A 21,505-nucleotide genomic window follows, 5' to 3' on the forward strand; every position below is an offset into this window, starting at 1 on the left:
ATACATATATTTTATATTTTAAAATATATTATTGATAAACAGTGAACTCTGCATATTTGCTTTTAAATGTCTTATTTTCTTCAGTATTATCACTGAGAACTAGCATACATAATTTGCTTTTAAAGATTAATTATTGCCTCACTTGATCCTTTATTTAACCTTGCCCCCAAATTGTATGTGTGTGAATGAGAGACAGACAGACATATATGGATGATAGTTCAAATGTTTTATTGAATAACAAAGAGAATATTGTGTAATTTTTCATTGGCATTATCAGTGGGTAGTTATTTCTAATCGAGGTTGCTTAGGTAGGAACTTGATATAGATGATTGCTCCCTATTTCCCTTGTGCTGTGAGTTCCATTAACTTTTGAAACAGCGCATCTACCAAAATAACTTCAGAAACACATTTTTGATGTATTTATTATTTGGGTGAAAATTTTAATAATCTTACAAAATATATATCATTTATTTAATAAAGGCAAATCAATAATCTTTTGGAAGACCTGAAGAAGATGGAGGACAATGGAAAAAATTCATGTGAAGAGATTCTTAGAAAACTCCAGTCAATTGAATATGAAAGTGAAAGTCTGAACCTTGAGAATACAAAATTAAAGGTATTATGTGTTTGTGTGTGTGTGTATTGTATTGTGTAATGACAACTTAGTCCTCTTAGTACAAGTAGTTTGGAATAACAGTATGTTTAACATAATGTTGTTGTATCATTTTGTCCTTTATGTTTCTCAGAGTATTAAGTGTCATTATAATAGGTAACCTCCATACATATACACACACATATGCACACACATTTGTATATAGGTATTAAATTTTAAAGTTATGTACAAAGATACATGTTAAAATTATTTTCAGCAGTATTAAATAAGATTTAAGAAGTTGAATAACTGTTTGTCTCAGCCTAAAAAAAATGTATTTACTTTCCAATTTCAGCCAAGTGAACAATCCAAAATTACATTAACTTTAATGCATAAGATTATTTCTAGGTATCATGGTATGATAGGATATAACCTCAGCCATGGTCTGTTTGAAACCAGAAAGTATGTTCTTGGCTGCTTCATAACCAGAAAGAATGTTCCAACTTAATCAAGTCCATGGGGTGATTAGTTTGTACATGTACTAGAAAAAAGATGGGAAGAAGCTTTTATATTTTTTGAGAACAATTTGAGTTCTCAATCAGAGATGCACATAGCCAGGTGAAACCTGACTAAAAGCAATGGCATCACTCTCAGTTTCAGAATGTTAATTCATAACATTCGTAATGTTAATTTTGGAGGATAGTAAATAGAAAACAGAAAAGAAGCCGTTCATGTAAAACAAAGCCAGAGTTGGCAGTTCAAAGCTGATACAGCATCAGATAACCTAGCCTCTATTTTTAGCTCTTTGCTATTCTTATCCTCACAATTTAAAAAGGCGGCTGGAGCTCTAGCCATTGTAGCCAAGTTCCAAGCACCAAGATGAAAGGAGGAAAGATGAGGGATTATCTCCCTTTCATTGTTCCAATTCTTCCCCTTTAGAGAGGCCTGCTGAAAGTTTCATACCACCAGGCTCTTCTACTTATTTAGGCAAATGACCCCACATAGCTGCAAGGGAGATGAGGGAATGTAGTAACTGTTATCCTGAGCTCTAACCAAATACGAATACTCATTTCATGCCATTTGCTCATGCTTTTCTATATTGATTCCTATAGCTTTACTAGCCTTACAGTGTGGAATGCTGTTTTTCTCAGTATCTGAATTCTACCTTTCCTTTAAATGTCAGCTCAAAATCTACTCCCCTCCCCACGTCTTCTCATTTAGGATGAAGCCCTCCTTATAAGCTCCCATGTTTGTATGCAGAAGATGCCCAGGGAAGGTGTGGCATATACTTATTTCTCAATGAATATTTATTGAATAAGTGCTATAAATGTTTCATCTAGGAAGAGGGAATTTTATTTATTGTGTTTATTCTCTTAATTTCCTCAATATCTTTCAGGGAGAAAGGATTAGAAGGATATTTCATTCATTATAAATCTAGTTTTTAATTACATGGTAATGGAATTAATTATAAATTATATAGGTATAAAATCATTGTTAGAGTTTATATTTTTTTCTTAATAACTCAGGAACATGTACTTTTAATACAGTATTTTCCGGATTTTGTTTAAGAAAAAAATTGAGGTGTGTTTGGCATATGTTATTTGTAATGTAAAACTACCTAGAGTCATGTTTTGTTACTTATAATGACTTCAGAATAATTTTAGATTTTAAAGATTCAAATAAAAAAGTTAGCTGATATTGCTTCCAATGCTCAGTGACCTTTTCTACTGAAAAAAACAGAATTTTATTTGGAGGGTTAGAAAGTTCTAGTTATTTGTTATAGAATATTGGAAAAACAGAAAAGCACAAAGTGAGAAAAAAATAAGTATCACCTGTAAGCTCACAACAGAGATAACTAAAGTTACTGTATTAGCATGTGCATAACTTTTGGGATTTTGAGCTACTTCCATTTTTTTGTAATTAAAAATGTGGGTAGTTTCTTTGAATCTTTTTTGCATATCTGTTTTCTTAAGATAAATTTCTAGAGTGGAATTACACAGTCAAAGGGAGGCCCATTTTTAATGTTGGTGTGATATGTTTCTAAATTATCCATCATAAATGGGTCCCTGTATTTTTCCAGTATTAGGCAATTTAAAGCAAATCTCTTCAGATTTAATAGGTGATCTCATCCACTGTTGGGCCTTTAAATAGCATCTGCATCCTGGAGGCTCACACATTCACATCTCTAGCCTGGGCTCTGTCCCCGAATTCCATACATATATTCTACTGCCTACTGGAAATCACCACTAGGATATTTAATTGGTATTGCAACGTTTTGTCCAAAATAGACTTCCTGTACTCCTCAGAATAGTTTCTCCTACACTATCCTCATGTCATTCAATGGCAGTCACCCTTTCTTTTACTTGGTGTCATCCTTGACTGCTTTCTCTCACATCTGCTTCCAGTCTGTTAGCAAATCTGCTTCAGCTATACCTAGGCTTGGACCACTTCTCATCAGCACCCCTGCCATTATCCTGGTTCAAGCCACCATCATCTGCTCATTACACTGACTTGCTACCTCTGGTTCTGTCCTTGACCCTGCAGTAAGCATTCAGTGTAGCAGTAAAGTCGTTTCTGTAAAAATGTAACCATGTCATTCAGAACCCTCCAGTGGTATCTTGGTGGGTAGAGTAAACATCTATGGGGCTACACACCCTCTGGCTTTGCACTACTTCTCACACCTCATCTCCTCCCATCCTCCCTTTTGTTTTTCCCTTCGCCACATGGCCACCTGGATGTTTTTCCTTGACTGGTCAGGACTTCGCCTACCATCGCCTTTCTCAACAGGACTCTTCTTCCCTCAGAGCCACACTTGCTTTTGGTGTTTGTTTAACAGTCCCTTTCTCAGGAGACCTCTCTGGCCCACCCCCAACTTTTCATTCCTCTCTTGCTTTCGTGTATGATATATTTCACTTCTCCTGTTCAAGTACTAACCAGGCCCAACCCTGCTTAGCTACCGAGATCAGACGAGATCGGGCGCGTTCAGGGTGGTATGGCCGTAGATGATATATTTCACTTGTTAGTCTTGGCTTTTTTTTTTTGGTCCCATCTACCCCTTGTTTTTCTCTCGCTGTACATGCAACATGTAAGCTCCATGAAGGAAAGAATTTTTGTCCTTCTCAGTACTAGAAGAATATCCAGTCTCCAGAGCATTTTTTTAATGAGTAGAAAACGATTTTTATGTATTCATTGGTGATACATATTTCTGCTTTTTTTGAGTTACCTACTCATTATCTTTTATGTCCTTTTTCCTTATTAACATATACAAATTCCATATATTAAGAATATTATCTTTTATCATAATGTATTACTTTTTTCAAATTTCGCTTGCCTCTTGAACTTTATGAGGGGACTATGAAATTTTGGATATATATACACATATTTATATATTGTATGTATGTATATTTATGTGTGTATACATACATACATATATATATATATATTTAATTCTCACGGCTTCTGTTGGGAATCTCTCTATTTCTGCATGTCTTGCAAGCAGAGGCACTGACTGCCTATGGATCCAGACTGTCTTCTCAAGGATGTATATGTAGACAAAGACATGATGCTTGCTTCCAAATGCTTGGAATATAGCAATGTTTCCTTCTACCGAAGGATAGACGTGATGACTGCCTGTTGTAAGAGATTCGAGTACCTAAACTCAGCATTGCTCCTCTGCCATGCATTCCACTATATGTACAGGTGTCATCTGGCAGCCTCTTTGTGTTGCCGTGTGGGAACTGGGGCTTAAAAACAAACACAAGTGCTGATACCTGGCTACTGCGATTGCCAGGAGTCATAAAGCCCTGTGTCTCTGACCTGGGAGTCTCGTGCCTGCTCTTAGGCATCCACGAAACTGCTAAGCTAACTTGTAGACTGAGAGGGTAAAATCTCAGATCCTTATAGTTCTTGATATCTTCTTCTGATATTATGCTTAGTAGGGTTTTTGCTACCTGTATATCCAATAATATTTTCTGTGAAAATGTTTATAGTTCTGTTTTTTACTTTTAACAAATATGAAAATAGTATTGGATATAGGCAAATAATCTATTTTTTTCTAATAGTTAAATGTAGTGTTACTACCATTGTTTACTGACCCATATTTTCCTCATTGACTTAAAAATCCAACCTTTGTCATATAATAAATATAATTTTAGTTACTTTTCGTTTTCTATTGTATCAACCTCTATATTCGTGTATTAGTATCTTAATTTTAGTTCTTCATACCTTTAAATATCTAATAAGTACTGACATTCTCCACTATAAGTACTGACATTCTCTACTTAGTATTCCCTTCAAAATTTTATTAGTCTTTCCTATTTATTTTTCCATATGAATTTTAAATTAATTTTGCCACCCTCCCCCACCCCCAACTGTTACTCTTTTGGTTGAAATTGCATTAAATTTTTATTGATTTGGAAAAAACTGGTTTGCATCTTCCCAACTAGGAACCTGACCTGTTTTCCATGCTATTTTTTTTGTCACTAAGTGTTAAAGTTTTAAAATTATGTCTTACTTATATAAGCTGTTTAAAGTTGCTTATAGGTATCACTAGTTTTTGAAATCATAGTATCAAATGATTATCAAATGATTATAGTATCAATTTGATTATTTTTGATAATCAAATTATCAAAATTTTTAGATAATCATATGTAGTCAAAAATATTTTATTAACTGTTGGTAAATGAGTTATTTTTTATAATCCTATAGCACTGGAGTACAAATGAGTTTTAATGATTTGTAATATCTGTTCATATGTTCCTTGCTAGATGACACTTGCTACTTTGAAGGACGAGGTCGTTTCTGTTGAAAAGGAACTCTTAGAACTGCAAGAGGTAGAAAAACAGCAGAAGACACTTATTGACGTGTATAAAACTCAGGTGACCACTGCATTTAGTTTAATGTTTGTTCAATTTGGTAGACAATTTAAAACACTGTATTTGTTTAAGATCTAACTAAACAGAACTGAAGAAACATGAGGCTGCTATTTGTGATAAAACATGTTATGTCCCAAGTGTTTCTTAAGGTCCTAAATACTTTTATAAATAGATGATTCTGCTGATTCCTGATTCAAACATTGCTTGTGTATGTGTTGGATATTCCTAAAAGTAGATCTAAAATTAATTACATAGATGTAATGTAAACCTGTGTATAATCTTGTTAACCTTGTTTATAGTTTTCGTCATCTTGTATATTTAGTGGTATTGATTTAGAATAACAACTTTTTTCTAGGGCTTCTTAAAGCCCAATACTCCCCTTTTCTCAATAAATAAAGTGTAATTCAGACTTACTCTCAAGAAAAAGGTAGAAAGAATACATGGTAATATATGGAATGGAGCGTGTAATCAATGATAGTTTGTAGAAAAACTTATGTTTTGGAGATGTGCTATTTAAGAAAAAACTTAGTGAGAAAGATGGGATTTGTGCAGGTCTGTGAGTGATGGGTACCAAACTGCTGAATAAAGAGTTAGATTTCACTGGAAGTGAACATTTGAATTGAAGAGTACCGAGTAAAAGGTAAAAGCTTAAGGAGAGCACAGTGTAGGTAAATCGGAAGAGGCTGCATGTAGGTGGTTCAGATGGGAAAATGGAGTCGAGCTGTCCAGTGAGTCGTCCAGGCCAGGGGGTGGGAGTGGAGGCCATGGAGGTCTGTGGCTCACGGTCCTGAGCGTCATCTGGGTGTCCCAGCCGGTTGTTTGGGTTTAGTCCCTTAGCAGGAATATTTTGGGTGAGCTACCATATTCTAGGCTCTGGGCCTAGTATATAGTACTCAGTCAGGTATCTTTTGAGCAGATTTTGATTTGTAGGGTGAAATAATTGGTATGAAAGCTACTTTGAACCAGAGGCTGATTCTCTGTGACTCTGACCTCTGCAAATGAAGATCTCTTTAACATTCAAAGCTCAAGGGAAGAGTCTTTGAGTGTTGATGGGAAAAGACAGTTAAATCATAAAAATATTGTAGATTGGAGGAGGGCGTTGAGTGATTCCCATATTTAAGGAAGGAGTAACATTAGATAAACAGGCTGAGGTATTGAAAGGGAAGTAACAATCTGTTCAAAATTGAAATTCAAGTATTTAGCTTTTTATTTCATCCTAATAATAAAATAATACATTAATAATATATTCTGTTTTCAGATACAAAAGTTGCAAGAAGCAGCTGAAATGGTGAAAAGTAGATGTGAAAATTTGCTAAGTGAAAATAACCTGATAACAAAAAACAAAAATAAAAAATTAGAGAAGGTAAGTTTGACATTTTAAATAATAAAATAATATTTGATTTATACCTTATACTTTATGAATATTATATAAATATCTTTCATTATAGTCATTTTCTCTAGTTTAGACCTAGGAATTATCTGTTCTCAATCTTTGTAGGAGTTTGTTTACTGAGGAAATAATGTTTCTTCCAGGCTTGAAATGGTGTTTGTTTGTAGGACTGTTTTTTCACTTTTTCCTTAATATTTGGAAACTAGCATAAACATTTAATTTTTCTTCCTCAAGAGCAGACCTACATAGCTCAGAAAAATGGTTCTCACTGAGCTTCATCAACCATAAGTATGCAAATTTGAATACCTCTAATTTTTAATTTCACCTTGTTTTTCTGGTCATGGGTCTTTTGTGTCTAAAAGAGCAAAGTAAATATTCTCTTCTAAATGCTTTGTTGGAAGAAAAATAATATTAAAAAACCCATCATTTCCTTTTTTTCACCCTATTGCAACAGAATGAGAGGAAGGCCAGTTTGGCAGGTTATGATGTTTTTGTGAATATTTTTAAGTTCTTAAATGAAACCGCATCCCGTTTTGGGTCTTTTCATGTTTGGTGAGGAAGCAGTGCAAGCCGTTAGGACGCTAGTTCCTGGCTGGAGAGGTCATGGGACGTTCCTGTTCAGTTCCAACTGAGTGTAATAAGGTGACTGCTGGCTCTGGGTTTCCCCAGTATCTTGGGACTGAGAAGTTCAAGTGAGGCACAGTGTGAAGGGGTCGGCCAGAGCGGGCATTCTGCCCGATAAACGGAGGTAGATAGGTAACCCTTCAAAGTGCGACTTACTACTTACTTAGAATTGCTTTTCCTATTTTTAGCGAACTAGAGAAGAGATCATTGCTTGTCTCTTGGTCTCTTTTTCTCAGGAGACATACCAATGTAAATGTCTTCTCTTTTGCTAGGCAGCACTGTAAACAAAAGCCTATTTAAAAAACCTTTTTGAAAGGCAGATGGAGCAGGAGCCTGAGTTTTTCAGGTACTGTGAGGTCACAGTGGTTTCTTACTGGTAGTAATCCAGAAAAGTCATTTTTTAAGTGAAATAGTTCTGTTTATTTTTCCACTATTTTAAATCCCCTCGTTTTCTCACAGGCTCTTTGGTGTTTGGGGAGGCGTGCTTTGTCCTAGTTGTATCTTGTGTGTTAAGCCTGCCAGGTGTTGCCTAGCGGCCCTAGGTGGCCCCTGGGTCAGGGAAGGAGGCTGGCTCTTGCTTTTCCTCCCTGTGGACATCCCAGGTGCCATGCGTCTGCTTATTTTTTCTTAGTGACTAGTACAAGCATATCTTAGGGTTGCTTCTTGTCACATCCCTGCCGAAGTGCCACACTGAGGAACTGCAGCGGCCAGAGAAATGAACACAGGTAAAATTAGAGGCATTTACTTTGTAATAACATTAACGATTAAATAGTCTACTGAGGACAGATAATATTGGCTCTCTGGAAATAATACGCCGTAAACCCCATTGATTTGGACTAAGATGAGTGTAGGAAGGCCGCTTTAATTGAAATACCTCAGTTATAGGTTGAATGACAAAAGGTGACAGTTACTTCAGACTGGTGGCCGGATAGTGGAAAACTACCATACCGGCTGTATTAGTAATGTCTACGCCAGAATATAAATGACAGGAATCAAAGGTTTCTTTTCCCAAGTAGGTTAAATATTTCTGCCTGCGGGCTAATATTACTATATTCATTTATTCAACAAACTTTTTGAAAACTAATGATAGCCCCGTTTTGAGTTTTATGTTTTTATTTAGCAGAGACTAACCTAATATTTATTCGTATTTAGTGGAATCCTTTTGTTTAAAATCATTATACCTAAAATATGTGTTCTAGGCATAACTAGTATTTAGGACAGTACAACATTAATGCTGACCCTTACCCTTATCTCCCTAACGCCACAACTCAGATGAGAGGCCAGGCGGAGTCTCGTCTGAAGGAGGTAGAGCGCGTCCGCGACTCCTTGGCGGCGGCCGAGCGGAGGCTTCGGGACTGTCAGGAGAGGCTGCAGCACTGCAGGGGCAGATGTGCGGACCAGGCCCTCACCGTTAGGGAGCTGCAGGGCCAGGTGTCCAGCCGTCCTTCTCTCTTTTGCTGATGTGTTAGGGAAGCACTCGAATGATTTTACCAGTTGAGGGCACTCATGTCAGGGGTTGATTTATTCTGCTCTCATGTAAATCAGTTGATAAAATACCAGTTTTATGCAGATACTGTAATAATATTTTTTGAGCTATTCTTTTAGTATTTTATAGTAAAAAAAAAAGGGTAACCAGAATTCCTGATTCAGTTTACTCATACAAATCTTTATTTAGACAGTTGAGGACATTGTAATAGCGTAAGAGAAGGAGCAATGCCATGTTTACATACATATTTTTTGATGTCAGGATAAGCTAAACTATTGTAATTTATTTTAATTAGAATTGTGCATCAACTTTATTTGGATTATTTCCAGTTTTTTTGACATAAACTTCTTTACTTCGTTAGAGCAGGGATCACAGACGCCTGTTAGTTACCATATAGCCATCTTCTAATTCAGCACACAGCACATCGTAAACATTTAATAAATGTGTGTGTTTTTTAAAATTTTTATTTATTTATCTTTAGAGGGGAAGGGAAGGAGAGAGGGAGAGAAACATCAATGTATGGTTGCCTCTCGTGCATCCTCCGCTGGGAACTGGCCTGTAACCCAGGCATGTGCCCTGACTGGGAATCGAACCGCAATCCTTTGGTTCACAGGCTCGCACTCAATCCACTGAGCTACACCAGCCAGGGCTAAATATATGTTTTAATCAAGTACTTTTTTTTTGTCGAAGAAGTATGTCCAAGGATGGTAGCAACTATTTTTCTTTATTTGCTAAACATTTTTAGGAATGATTTTCTATCTTCCAAATGTTTACATTTTAATTTGGAAATGCATCCTGTTTCTAAAAACATGCAAACAAAACTTTGCTGAATTTAAATTCTTGAGATTTCTAGGAAAATGTCAAATTACATAGATAACCTAAGTTACTAATTGAAATTATGAGAAATTTCATTGCTTCTGAAACTATTTAATTAAATACAGCTCTTAAAGCAATGGGAAGCACATTCTATGTAAGACAAGTATAGCTTCCATTGACTTCCTTATTAATTTAATTTGTGTTCAGAAATATGCTTTTTACTCATAGTTACAACTGCACGGATATTCTATTATCAATCATTATTTAGGTGAAACAAAAAACTATAAGAGTAACCCTAAATATTCTACAGTTTTAAAACTCTTCACATTTAATAAATGTCCTTTTGTAATAAAACATTTTTCATAATGTTTTTTAACTGACATTTGTCAGAAAAATTTATAGTAGATGATTTTCCATGAGGAGCCATCGTTTTTTAATTGTATTTTAACAATGTAATATTTTTGGTGTCTCTATGTATAGGAGTAATAATAATATTTATACCTTCTTTTTTTTAAAAAAATTTTTAAATTCTCATCCAAGTACATTTTTTTCATTGCTTTTAGAGAAAGGGGAAGGGGAGTGAGTTGGAGAGAGAGAGAGAGAGAGAGAGAAACATCAGTGTGAGAGAGAAACATTAATTGCTTCCCTCTCATATTCACTCAGACCAGGGATTGTAGGTTCTCAGACTGGGAATCAAACCCCGACCCCCAGGCACGTGCCCTGACTGGAAATGGAACCCATAGCCTTTCGGTCACGGGATGATGCTCCAACCCACTGAGCCATATCAGACAGGACTACCTTCTTGTTTTTTCTGATTGTTCTAACAATAAAACGTACACATTCCTTCAGAAATGGATTATGAAGAAAATAACTAAGAAAATTTTTTTCTCGTTCAGTTTGATGGAAATCACAATCTTCTGACAAAGCTTTCTCTGGAAGAAGAAAATTATCTTATTCAGTTGAAATGTGAAAACCTTAAACAGTAAGTATTAAATTGACTTAGAATTGGTGTTACCTTCATTTCTATGCACTATAATTTTAAAAGATATGTTTTTGTAAAAAGAAAATTAGAACAGATGGATGCAGAAAATAAAGAGCTTGAAAAGAAGCTGGAGAACCAAGAAGAATGTCTGAAGCAGAGCAACCTTCAGTTTAAAGAGAAGTCTGCAGAGTACACAGCATTGGCTAGACAGCTGGAAGCCGCTTTAGAAGAAGGGAGACAAAAGGTACAGAGGGCCTTTATTTAGAAACTTTTTAATTAGTTTACCAAAGAGTCCTTTTTTAAAACAGACAATGTCTCGTCTTGCCAGACCTATAGTTATTGTTTTCGTCCTGATGACAGGGTAAAGGGAGCAATTACATTTTTGTTTTTTACCTAGCTTTGCCTTTTCCAGTTAAACAGATACATTACTGGTCCAGAGTTGCTTTACCAGATAATGATGATGTGGCAGGGTAAAGAGTAGGGATGGAAAACACTTTGAAGGAATATTCTCCCTCCACTTCCCTTTTAAAACAATAAAACCGAAGCTAATGTGAAAATTATTGAACACTTTGGTTTCAATTAGGATCCAGTGAGCTGTAATGCTCAACTCCCTTTTGGGAAAAATTATTGCATAAATAAATACATATAAGAACTAAATTCCAGTTAAACCCATCTGGTTAGCATTTAATAAATACCTTACTGGGTGTCTCTGCTAGTCCTTGAGGTGCAAAGATGAGTGCGACCTGGCCTCAGCCCTCAGGACACACGTGGCTCAGGAGGGAGGTACCGAGAGCGAGCCAGTGCCATCCAGCACGTAGGTTCTACAGGAGGGGCAGGGTGCAAGGTTGTTCAACCCGGGGGTGAGGAGAAGTGATTTGAGCAGATCTGGACAGAGAGGTAAACTTACTATTTGAAAATGTAATCTTGAAGGTGGGCTTTGGTGTCCAGCAGGAACTGTATTTGAATTATCTCTGGTACATTATACCCTGACCCAGCACAAGTTACTTCCCTAAACTTTAGTTTCTTAATTGATAAAATGGGGACAGTGAGTTTCCTCATAGGACTGAATGATGCTAAAAAGAGATCATCTGTTCCCTGATGACTCTCAGATGGATATCCCCACCCTCACTTCTCTATCCCCTGAATTCTAGCCCGATACATTCTGGTGCTTATTTGACATCTTCACTTAACAGTGGCATCTCAAACTTAACATGTCTAATACCAAATTCTGAATCATTCCCTTTAAACTCTCTTCCACCCGTGGTCTTTCCACAATTTACTAATGGCAATTCCACATGTGTCAGGTAGAATTTGATATCTTTGATATGTGGCTTTTATATATGTCACTTGCATATCAATATATATATATATATTTAACTCTGAGAAACCAATTTAAATTGATATTGAAAGACACATCATTGAATAAAAGCTAAGTAGTAAAATTTACTGCCAGTGGTAGAATTATAATCCAGATTTCTCAGTACTACCAACCTTTGGGAGGAAAATAAAAGGTGACTTTATCTGGGGTTCAGCCTAAGTGGACTTTGGAAACGCTACATGCTTTCAGGTTCCTACTTGAAAGTGTTCAGAGTCCCCAGAGTCCTGTGTGTCCTGTCCTTTCTCTCCTGCTGCAGTGGACAGTGGGGCTGTCCCCAGTTCCTGTCCCATGGGGAATGTTGTCACTGCACTTTCACCATTGCCCACCCTGAGGGACGTGGTCACAGGTGGGGACATTTGTTCCGAGGGCTCTTTCTTCCACACCTTCAGATTCTGCCAGCATGCCACACTCACAATGAACTACCCTCAGAATCTGTACACGGGCGTCTTTGTGCATCACTTTATCACAGCTTCGAACTGAATTTGCAGGAGTTAGGACAGTCCTTCCCACCAGCTCCTCGTTCCTGAACTAGTTGCTGCCTCTTCTCATTGTCAGGCCCCAACCCAACATTCTTGTAAACAGGCTCCCACACATCTGAATCCTGGGTAAGCTAGGCTTTCTACTAAATAAAGAGTCAGAGACAAATGAGAACTCAAATTCAGAGCACTTTGAAAGTAAATGAATGAAAAATCAATCTTTTGTGTGTGTGCAGTGCCGATACCACATGCCCTGATCCACCCTAGTCTGTACCCAGCAGTGAATGAGAACAGTCTGTGTTCCAGCAGCACTCTAGACACCATGGGAAATAGAAATACTGCGAAACGTAAAGTGGTCTCAGTAAGGCGTAAGAATACTGTGCTGGAGGGAACACCCCCTGAAGTCACGGAGCAGTGCAAATGCGTGCCCTTCTATGCTCGGTCATTTCGCAGATACGCATACTGCCCATGCTTCCTTATGATAGAACAACTTTAAACAGTTTCTAATTAAATTGTCTAGCATCCAGTTAATATCTGTTTGGAAAATCGAGGTATAGGATAACTACGTCAGGGCTTTAAATTATACTTTAAAGAAAGCACATTCAGTTACTTTACTCTTTTAATGAAAATTACAGGTTTCCGAAGAAGTACAGAAAATGTCATCTAGAGAGAGGGCTTTACAAATTAAAATACTAGATCTGGAAACTGAGCTTAGAAAGAAAATTGAAGAACAAAATCAACTTGTTTGCAAAATAAGCAGTGTAAGTATTAGTATGGCCATGCATTTTCACAAAAAATAAATTCACATTTAACATTCTTATCTTGTTAGTTTACTTAAACAGTTAAAGTACACAGCGAGGGAAATCAGGGATATTTCTTTACTGATACTATTACAAATAACAAATAATATAAATCACAAAAATTATAAATGTCAGTATTAGGCCAAAAAATTACTATCCTCATTCTTCGTAGCTTCTACATTTCCCTTAAAGCTTCATCAGGCCTTTTCCCTACATATTACTTTTGTGTGAGAGCTACTTAATGAAAGTTACAGATATAATCTACTTATTTTTTTCTGTATGAATTTTTCCTTTTTACAATAGATACAATGTAAGCAATTGTTATGAGTTAGAGTTTGATACCTGCCTTAAATGAGGAATATTATATTTTAGAAAGTTATAAGTTGGCATTAAGTGAATATTCACTATTGTTGTAACTGCACATGAGATGGATGCTTTGGTCCATGCAGCCACGAAATGGGAATACCAATTGGCTGTGTTTGATTAGTCTTATGATATTTTTTCCTAAATGTTCATGAAGTGGCCAACTGGCATTAGAGACTATGAAAGCTAGCTCTAACCATGACTAAATTACTTGAAAACTCTCTACTTAACAATGACATATGAAATAATGATATTTTATTTTTTCTAGGAGCTGGAGACTCCATGAAAACAAATTTTTCATTCCCAAGTGTGTGAAAAATTGAAAATCTGAAAGGTTCAAAAGTTGAATGATTTTTTTGACATGCAATATTAGTTTAATTTTTCACTTTGAATTTAGCACAGTCCTCTTTATTTCTAAACTTGTTTTTTTAGTCACCATCAGAGTTGATGATATTGTAAATATATGTGTTTTTCTGTGTGTGTAGTTAAAGCTTCTGAAAAAATAAAATAAGTACATTAAGCTGAGATGGGTTCTGCTCCCAGTACTTGGCTAAAGCTGCCAGAATGAATAGATTTAAGATTTGATGTTTTATTAAACCTGATAATTTTTACAGTAGTGAAAATCTAGAATTCTAAGCATAGATTTAGACATTGCTGAAAAATGAGTTTATGTCCCCTTCAAGGGGACAGTTCAGGGGGCAGTTCAGTGTTTCTTTTCCTGTACACTCCTTAGCTCCAGTTGAATCCAGGCACCCTGAGAGCCTGTCTCCTAGCCGACTGGGCCCGGGGTGCCCTGGCCCGGGGCATAGTGCCCTGCCCACAGCAGCAGGCCTCCTCGGACTCTCTGCCCAGCTGTTCCAGTGCGGGCAGAGTGGATGCCAGACTCAGGCCACCCTTCCTGAAGCCTGAAATAAGATCAGAGTCTTATGTGTTATCCTGGAACAGATGCACATTTTGCATTCTACCCAACAATATGTGTGTTTGTCTTAGTATTTTCCCTCCAAAATGTTGAGTAAAATTGATGTTCCACAAAGATTCACTGTATTCATTCTGTGGCTTTGTATAGCCCGGCCTAGCACATTGCTTCATACCACCCTTCTTCACCTGAGGAACACTGAGCACTGCTCTGTGTCAGCAGGTGTCCAGTATTATTGAATACCTGATGGGCAGGAAATAAAAGGTTTTTCTTCTCAAGGTGTCTACATTTTAGTTGGAAGCTAAATATTACTTGCAGCCTGTCTGTCTAAAATATTTTCAAGTAGAACAGATCTACTTGAAAATTTATATGAACTGAATATTTAAAAAATATATATTAGGTTTTACATTTTTCTTCAAATAAAAAGCACCTATAATATTGAGTTCTTTATATCAAGGATTCTAATAGCAAAATATTTATAGTATAAAAACTAGAATTCTGTCCCATTTTAAAACAGCAAAAGCAATTTTAATGATATTAAATAAGAATTCTTAGGTAGATAAAAATGGCAAAAACTAGTATTAAAATATCATGTTAAAATGTGAGAGAAATTAATTACAACAGTTTTAAATAAAACCCTTTTATTAAGTTAATCATGTTAATTATGTAATAATTTGGGCATAAGCAAAAGTGTATTACAACAAATTATATCACGGTAAATATCAACCATGTATATGCTTTAGTTATTCCAGATTTTAATAAATACATCTGATGTTAGGACTCTTTCTTTTAAAAAATTAAAATCATGTAATCAAGTATTGTATATACAATTTTTATATTATGATTATTCTTTAATATGAATGTCATTATTGATTATCTTTATTTCTTTTTTTTTATTTAGAAAGCACAACATCAGGAAGTATGTTTGAAAGAAATACAACATTGTCTTGAAAAGTCGGAGAATCAAAGTGAGAGTATTAAGAATTACTTACAGTTTCTTAAAACCTCTTATGTCACAATGTTTGGATAAATTGTTGAATTTATATTCTATAAGCAATAGATTTTTACTGTGAGTCTTAAAAATGATTAGGTAAAAAATAGATACCATCTGTTGTTATACTTTATGATTTGTGGATGGTGGTATTAAAATTTTTATGTAAAGATTTTTGAAACATAATGTATTATCCAATTAAAACTTAAAACAAGGTGAATGTTAGCATTCTTTTTTTGCTGGATAATTTTCACATAGCTCTGGATTAATTTCTGTTTAAGTTATATTGGTTTTCAGAATATTTTTATACATACACAAAAGAAGGCAGAATCATTCTTTGTGTGTTTGTAGCTACCATCCAAATGAATTTGTTATAAGTCTATGCTAATTATGAGCCAAATACATTGTTTTAAATAATGTGTATCATTGCATTGCTGTATATGTATTAATATAATAAAGGAAGATATTCTGGATATTAATGTTTAATAGTGACTTATTTATAGACTTTCTAAAGATATTCTATGTCTTGATGTACTTAATATTGTTTCAAGTATATGCAACAATGTCATTATAATTTCTCTGAGGTTTCAAATATACAACTTAAAGTCATAGCTATTAAGCACAAACCAAAATTTGAAAACATGTTGTCCCAGGGCCAACTCACATGAGATGATCAAAATAAGCACGCCCAATAAGAAGCTTTAGGATAGGGCTTTATTTCTGAGATGACGTAGAGGAGATGCCAAGAACTCGCCTCCCATAATCTCCCACGGTGCGTGCCAAGGCAGGGTGCTATAAACGGGATGGAGGTGGTTGACAAGGGGTCGTGTAATAGTGATTCCTCTCAGGCAGTGACTTGAAAGCTGTTTCTTCAAAGGATACCCAGGTGTCAAAAGGTCGTTCAGAGGGGCAAGTTGTGTACTGCGCAGTCCAGTCTATGAACAGAGCTCAGACTCTGCAAGACATTTTATCCTCTTCTCCCGTCAGGAGTGGGGCTCTGCTTCATCTGGTCCCCCCACATGTAAGATCTCCATTTCATCTGCAGGGGCCTACTTCCCAATAACCCAGCTGCTTCATAGTATTTTTCTCAAAATAGCAAAATATAGTAGTTTCAGGGGGGATTCTAGCTGAGAGGGAGGCATAGGTAGAAACCCTTCGCTTCCTCTCATAACCAAAAGAAGGATAACAACTGTAACTGCCAGAAAATCAAACTGCGTGGGAGTCTGACAAGGAGTTAGAGGAGAAACGTAACATCCAGACTGGTAGGATGTGCAGAGATAGGCATGGATGAGATTTCCCACATTGTGTGTGGATAAGTCAGGAGGAACAACTGGGGAGTGAGACCACACAATCCAGGGTTTCGGTGTGGGGAAGTAAAGCCTCAAAATCTCTGGTTGTAAAAACCTGTGGGGGTTGTGGCAGGGGAAAAACTCCCAGCCTCACAGGAGAGTTCATTGGAGAGGCCAACAGGGTCCTAGAACATACACGAAACCACCCAACTGGGAGTCAGCATGTGAAAGAGCACAATCTGGGAAGTGATGGAAAGTGAGGCATGAGCTAAGCAAGCAGTATTGTTCCCTCTCTGGCCCTGCCCCACATACAGTGCCACTACGCAGTGAAGTGAGTTATCCTGCCCTGGCAAAATACCTAAGGCTCTGCCCCTTACAATATAACAGATGTGCCAAGACAAAGAAGTATGGCCCAAATGAAAGAACAGATCGAAACTCAAAAAAACTAAGCAACACAAAGATAGCCAACCTATCAGATGCGTAGTTCAAGACACTGGTAATCAGGATGCTCACAGAAATGATTGAGTTTGGTTACAAAATGAAGGAAGAAATGAAGGCTACACAAATTGAAATAAAGGAAAATATACAGGAACCAACAGTGAAGGGAGGAAAATGGACTCAAATCAAAGATTTGGAGCAAAAGGAAGAAATAAATATCCAACTGGAACAGAATGAAGAAACAAGAATTCAAAAAAATGAGGCATTTAGGAACCTCCGGGACAACTTTAAATGTTCCAACATCTGAATCGCGTGTCCGAAGGAGAACAGGAAGAACAAGAAATCGAAAACTTATTTGAACAAATAATGAAAACTTCCCCAATCTGGCAAAGGAACTAGACATGCAAGTCCAGGATGCAGAGATTCCCAAAGAAGTTGAATCCAAGAAGAAATACACAAAGACACATCATAAGTTACTCAAGATATAAGGCGAGTCTGAAAAGCATCAAGAGAAAAGGAGACAGTTATCTACAAAGGAGTGCCCATAAGACTGTGAGCTGATTTCTCAAAAGAAACCTTGTAGGCAAGAAGGGGCTGGAAAAAAGTATTCAAAGTAATGAATGGGAAGGACCTACATCCAAGTTTACTCTATCCAGCAAAGCTTTCATTTAGAATGGAAGGGCACATAAAGTGCTTCCTGATAAGGTCAAGTTAAAGGAGTTCATCATCACCAATCCCTTATTATATGAAATGTTAAAGGGACTTCTCTGAGAAATAGAAGATCAAAAACTATGAAGAGTAAAATGAGAACAAACTTACAAGTATTAACAGCTGAACCTAAAAAACAAAAACTAAGCAAACAACTAAAACAGGAAAAGGAATCACTGAAATGGAAATCACATGGAGGGTTATCAGTGGGGAGGGGGAGGGGAGAGAATGGGGGAAAGGTAGAGGAAATGAGAAGCATAATTTGTAGGTGCAAAATAGGAGGAGGTTAAGAATAGTATGGGAAATGGAGAAGCCAAAGAACTTGTATGTATGACCCATGGACATGAACTAAGGGAGAGGGAATACCGGAGGGTCAGGGGATGCAGGGTGGAGGGGGATAAAGGGAGGAAAATTGGGACAACTGTAATAGTATAATCAATAAAAATACTTTAAAATAGTAAAATATAGTAGTTTCAGTAACATTGCATTTTTCCCAACATTTGCTAACAATATTAATGTTGCCTTTTTTTTTTTTTTTTGGTTTTTAAATCATAGTACTTACAGTCCTAACATACGTGCTTGGCCCTTGTATTTTTTTTTCATCTCCTAAAGCAAAGGGAGGTTTAGGAAATACTTAGATGAAAGGAGACTAATGTCTTGAATATTCACTAGACTGTGAGCTCCTTAGGGTAGAACTCTATTTTAGTCATATTTCTGTTTCAGCTACTAAACGACATTTGGTACACAGTGGATACTCAGTTGATGTTTGTGGATGGGTAGATGGATAGACATATTTCATATTCCTGTTTTAGATATGAAAACATGTAAGCATAGATGTGAAAAAATGTAATCACCATGATTGTGGTATACAAATTTTAAGTTTTGAAGTCAGCATTTGAACTCCGGTCTGATTCCAAAATTAAAGTTCTGTGTACAGTGCTGTTTTCTTCTTGCAAGCAGAGGAAGACCAGTCTCCCAGTGGCAGCTCCCTATTGCTATTATTTATTGAGCACTTACTGTGTGCTGGACAAAGTTCCCGGCGTGGTATATACATTATCTCATTTAATCTTTATGACTGATAAGTGCTATCAACTTTTTATCCATTTACTTTTCAGGAAACCAAAACATGAAAGGGTGAACTAACTTGCCCAAAGACACACAACTAGTAAGCGGCAGGCACCCAAGTCTCTGCTCTTAACTTTGACCATGGTACTTTTGTATATATTTCATAAAGAAAGGCAATGTTTTTGTCCAACAGTCATGCACTTAGCTCACCTATGAATACATTCTCTTTTTTATATTTTTAATTTGTGGCAAAGTAGTTTGTGCATACGGTATTTAAAAGCTGGTACCTGCAGTGTGTTACATAGACAGTAAAAGACTCTTGCAAAGTCCCTAGGGTGGGTACTCAGACACCAGTGACACAGGATGGCAAAGGAAGTTTACCAGACCCTAGAAGAACTTGAAAAATCTCTGTGCTTCGTGTTTCCCTGTGAAGCATTAAGCAGACACTGGGCTGTCTGGTATGAGAAGCAAACTCAGTGTCAGGGAGGCCCAGTGTCAGGGCCCTGGTGTCCCTGAGCAGTGTCTTTGCTTCCAGCTTCCCACAGGAGTGTCCCAGAACACTCTTGTCCCCATGGCACTAGTGGGCTACCAGGATTTTCTCTTCACTCTTGATATTCAAGGCCTCATGACTTTCTTGAGTTCTGAAAGTTTTCTTCCACTGTTTGTGATTGTTCCCTCTCCACATGTTCCTTTTCTCCTGCTTGTTTCATTGGCTGGATCTGACCTCCACGCAACTTGCCTTTTTTCTAAAGGTATCTCACCGGGTTTCAAGTATTCCACCCGATTTTTCTGACCACTAATTTGGTTCTCATGGGCAGTCATTCTCTTTTTCTGTTTGATATAGAGCTCCTAAAGAAATCATGTTTGTTTGTTTATTTTTTGTTCCTGAAAGTGTTTTGTAGTGTGTGATTCCATTATATTTTCATTAAAATTCTCTTGTGTTTCTTTCATTGTTCCCACTTCAGTAGGCATCTCTGGTTTCTGTTCTGCTGGCCATCTTTTCTTTTGAAGCCACATAAGTGAGTCTTAATTATCCTTGCCTACCCATGGTTGTGGTGCCTTCAATACCTGCCGGCAGGCTGCCTTGAATACTTCTGGGGCAGCTGCAAACCAAGTGGTGAAGGCATGATAGTTCAAGTTCTCAGGGGCCTGAGACTTGTTACCCTCCGCTAAAGTGCTATGAGAAATCCTTCTGCTCCTAGACTTTTTCATCTGCAGGCATGAGTTCTTTTCCCAGCTATAAAAACTGGAGGCCGTGTGCTCCACAGAAGAGCACACTTCAAGGTTTTCCAGAGTCAGCAAGTTTGTTGCAGCAAACAAGAGAAATCCCCACTGAGAGGGACCCACAGGCAGCATCTGTACCTTGAATAATGTGCAGCAATTTAAAGAATGGATTCAATCTGCTGACCTTAAGAGTTGTTTGTGATTTTTATTTCTAGGTTAAGAAAAATCAGAGAATTTTGTGTTCAGCACGATTCACTTTTTATAATCAAACAAGCATCTCTTTATTTGTTTCTAAGTTCACCTATGTGGGTATTAGCATAGAGACAGGTATAAAGAAGACTAAATGCTAAATGCCTGGGCAGGGATGGGGGAAATAGTAATAATTTTTTACTTATTCTAATAAAATTGTGTTACTTTTCCATTTTTTTCTATTCAGATAAAATGTTTAAGGTTGGAGGACAGACCTAATAGGTATGAGGAGTGGAGGAGTAGGGTTGGTGGGAGGCTATAGTCAGAGAATGAAACATTGGAATTTGCTTTTCAGGGGGGGTGTAGTTTGGACAAGGAAAAAGTGAGCAGAAGCCTACTTGAGGTGGAGATGAGGTCACTGGAGTCCAGGATACTGAGTAACTGAGAAGTCTTGGGTGTTGAAACTACGTAAGATTTGGAAGGAACTGGGGTGGAGCTTAAGAAGTATCCCGATTAAATGTGTGCGCGTAAGTAGATGACTATGATAAGGAGTGAAGTTCTAAAAGCCTAACGATGGTTCCTGATTGCATTTAGAACCAAATGAAAAGTCCCCAACATTACCCTCAGGGCCCTGCATGTTCTGGCCCTCAGGTGCGTGGCCTCAAGGCCCTGCACACTTCCGCCCCCTCATACCACCTCCCCCCCACCTGTCTAGTTGAACTTTGTTCCTTGAAAACTGAGTTCATTCTTTTTTTTTTTCTCATCTTGAAATGCTTTCCCTCCAACTCTTGGCCTGACTAAATCATACTCATTTTGTCATATACTGTAGTATTCTTTTCTTTCATAATTGGCAATTATTTTTGTGCATGTGATAATTTGTCTCAGGGGATTTTGATCTCTATGA

At 37.0% G+C, this 21,505-nt stretch overlaps 1 protein-coding gene across 5 annotated transcripts in view; it reads left to right on the plus strand.

The window, feature by feature from the left end:
* ODF2L (outer dense fiber of sperm tails 2 like) overlaps positions 1-16,141 on the plus strand; it is a 37,011-nt gene extending 20,870 nt beyond the window's left edge. Inside the window, exons 10-18 of one of the 5 annotated variants that reach the window (XM_037060930.1) lie at positions 481-616; positions 5,359-5,469; positions 6,725-6,829; positions 8,753-8,911; positions 10,679-10,764; positions 10,846-11,008; positions 13,254-13,379; positions 14,050-14,115; positions 15,599-16,141. In XM_037060930.1, coding sequence (XP_036916825.1) covers positions 481-616; positions 5,359-5,469; positions 6,725-6,829; positions 8,753-8,911; positions 10,679-10,764; positions 10,846-11,008; positions 13,254-13,379; positions 14,050-14,067 — 904 coding nt within the window. In that variant the 3' untranslated portion in view covers positions 14,068-14,115; positions 15,599-16,141. The remainder of the gene's footprint in view (positions 1-480; positions 617-5,358; positions 5,470-6,724; positions 6,830-8,752; positions 8,912-10,678; positions 10,765-10,845; positions 11,009-13,253; positions 13,380-14,049; positions 14,116-15,598) is intronic. The other 4 variants (XM_037060929.1, XM_037060931.1, XM_037060932.1 and 1 more) reach the window with 4 other exon arrangements.
* The last annotated feature ends 5,364 nt before the right edge of the window (positions 16,142-21,505 follow it).

The sequence above is a fragment of the Sturnira hondurensis genome, unplaced genomic scaffold (assembly GCF_014824575.4).
Source record: "Sturnira hondurensis isolate 20B ecotype Veracruz unplaced genomic scaffold, ASM1482457v3 Scaffold0013063, whole genome shotgun sequence".
NCBI classification, from domain to species: domain Eukaryota; kingdom Metazoa; phylum Chordata; class Mammalia; order Chiroptera; family Phyllostomidae; genus Sturnira; species Sturnira hondurensis.